This window comes from Charadrius vociferus, unplaced genomic scaffold (assembly GCF_000708025.1).
Source record: "Charadrius vociferus isolate BGI_N301 unplaced genomic scaffold, ASM70802v2 scaffold627, whole genome shotgun sequence".
Taxonomy (NCBI): Eukaryota; Metazoa; Chordata; class Aves; order Charadriiformes; family Charadriidae; genus Charadrius; species Charadrius vociferus.
Genome location: NW_009649300.1, coordinates 18,699 through 19,580, shown reverse-complemented (window position 1 = coordinate 19,580; position 882 = coordinate 18,699). Strand labels below are relative to the sequence as shown.

The 882-nt window shown below is 55.4% G+C and overlaps 1 protein-coding gene across 1 annotated transcript in view; it reads right to left on the bottom strand.

The window, feature by feature from the left end:
* Positions 1–547: 547 nt before the first annotated feature.
* The window catches only part of LOC104290092 (electroneutral sodium bicarbonate exchanger 1-like), a 14,047-nt gene continuing 13,712 nt past the window's right edge, over positions 548–882 (bottom strand). The window contains exon 20 of the mRNA XM_009889153.1: positions 548–635. Coding sequence (XP_009887455.1) covers positions 548–635 — 88 coding nt within the window. The remainder of the gene's footprint in view (positions 636–882) is intronic.

Below are 882 nucleotides of genomic sequence, written 5' to 3'. Positions count from 1 at the left end.
ATTAGATATTATAAAAGTAGCGCTGAAGGATAAAGCGGTAGCAGTCCCTCTACCACTACATAAACGGCAACAACACACGCACGGACACACGGAGGCGGAACAACACCGAACTCCCACTGACTGTGATGTGCACCTCAGTTTGCTGGTCTAGAGAGAGCGAATGCCTGAAGCACACCAAGGACAGCTGAAAACATCGCCATGGCTTAAATGGGAATCCTCCAACTGGAAAACAAAAATCGAAGCGGTTTCTCCCCGTGTCTGCGTTGGCACATCCCTGAGTCACGTTCTCACGCCTCTCCTTCGAAGATTCCTAAACGTGAAAACTGGGGGGGGCGGGGAAGAAGGAGAGAGAAAAAGAGGGAGAGCATCATCAGTGGGGCTGCTGCCCCACTCGTGGGACCGCGCCGGCAGAGAGGAGCTGGTCCACGTGCCGTGGTCCTCGCCGTTCACTCGGCACAAAAAAAACCCCACCATAGGCACACGGCACCGCTTGCAGAGGAGCACGGCCACGTTCCTACGGGATCCTTTACCTCTTTCCTCCCCGGATTCAGACTGTTTCCGTGTTCATAGTGAGAGCCTTCCACACGGTTGTTTTGGACATCTCATCCGAGATATTAATCTCCGAGGGATCAGTCCTGCAATAAACATTTGCGATAGCGATCCGTGACTGTGGGGACTGACGCCACCCAGTGCGGCAGCATCAGCAAGAGGAACGGGGTGATGGAGAACCAAAGCTCCGCATAAGCACAGCGGGTTTTGCTGGATGAGGAGTTTTGGGAGGCAAGCCGGAGAGCCGCAGAGCTACAGCTCCATGCGACGGCTCTTCACAGAGTCCCAGACTGGTGGGGGCTGGAAGGGCCCTCTGGAGCTCCCCCATCCCAC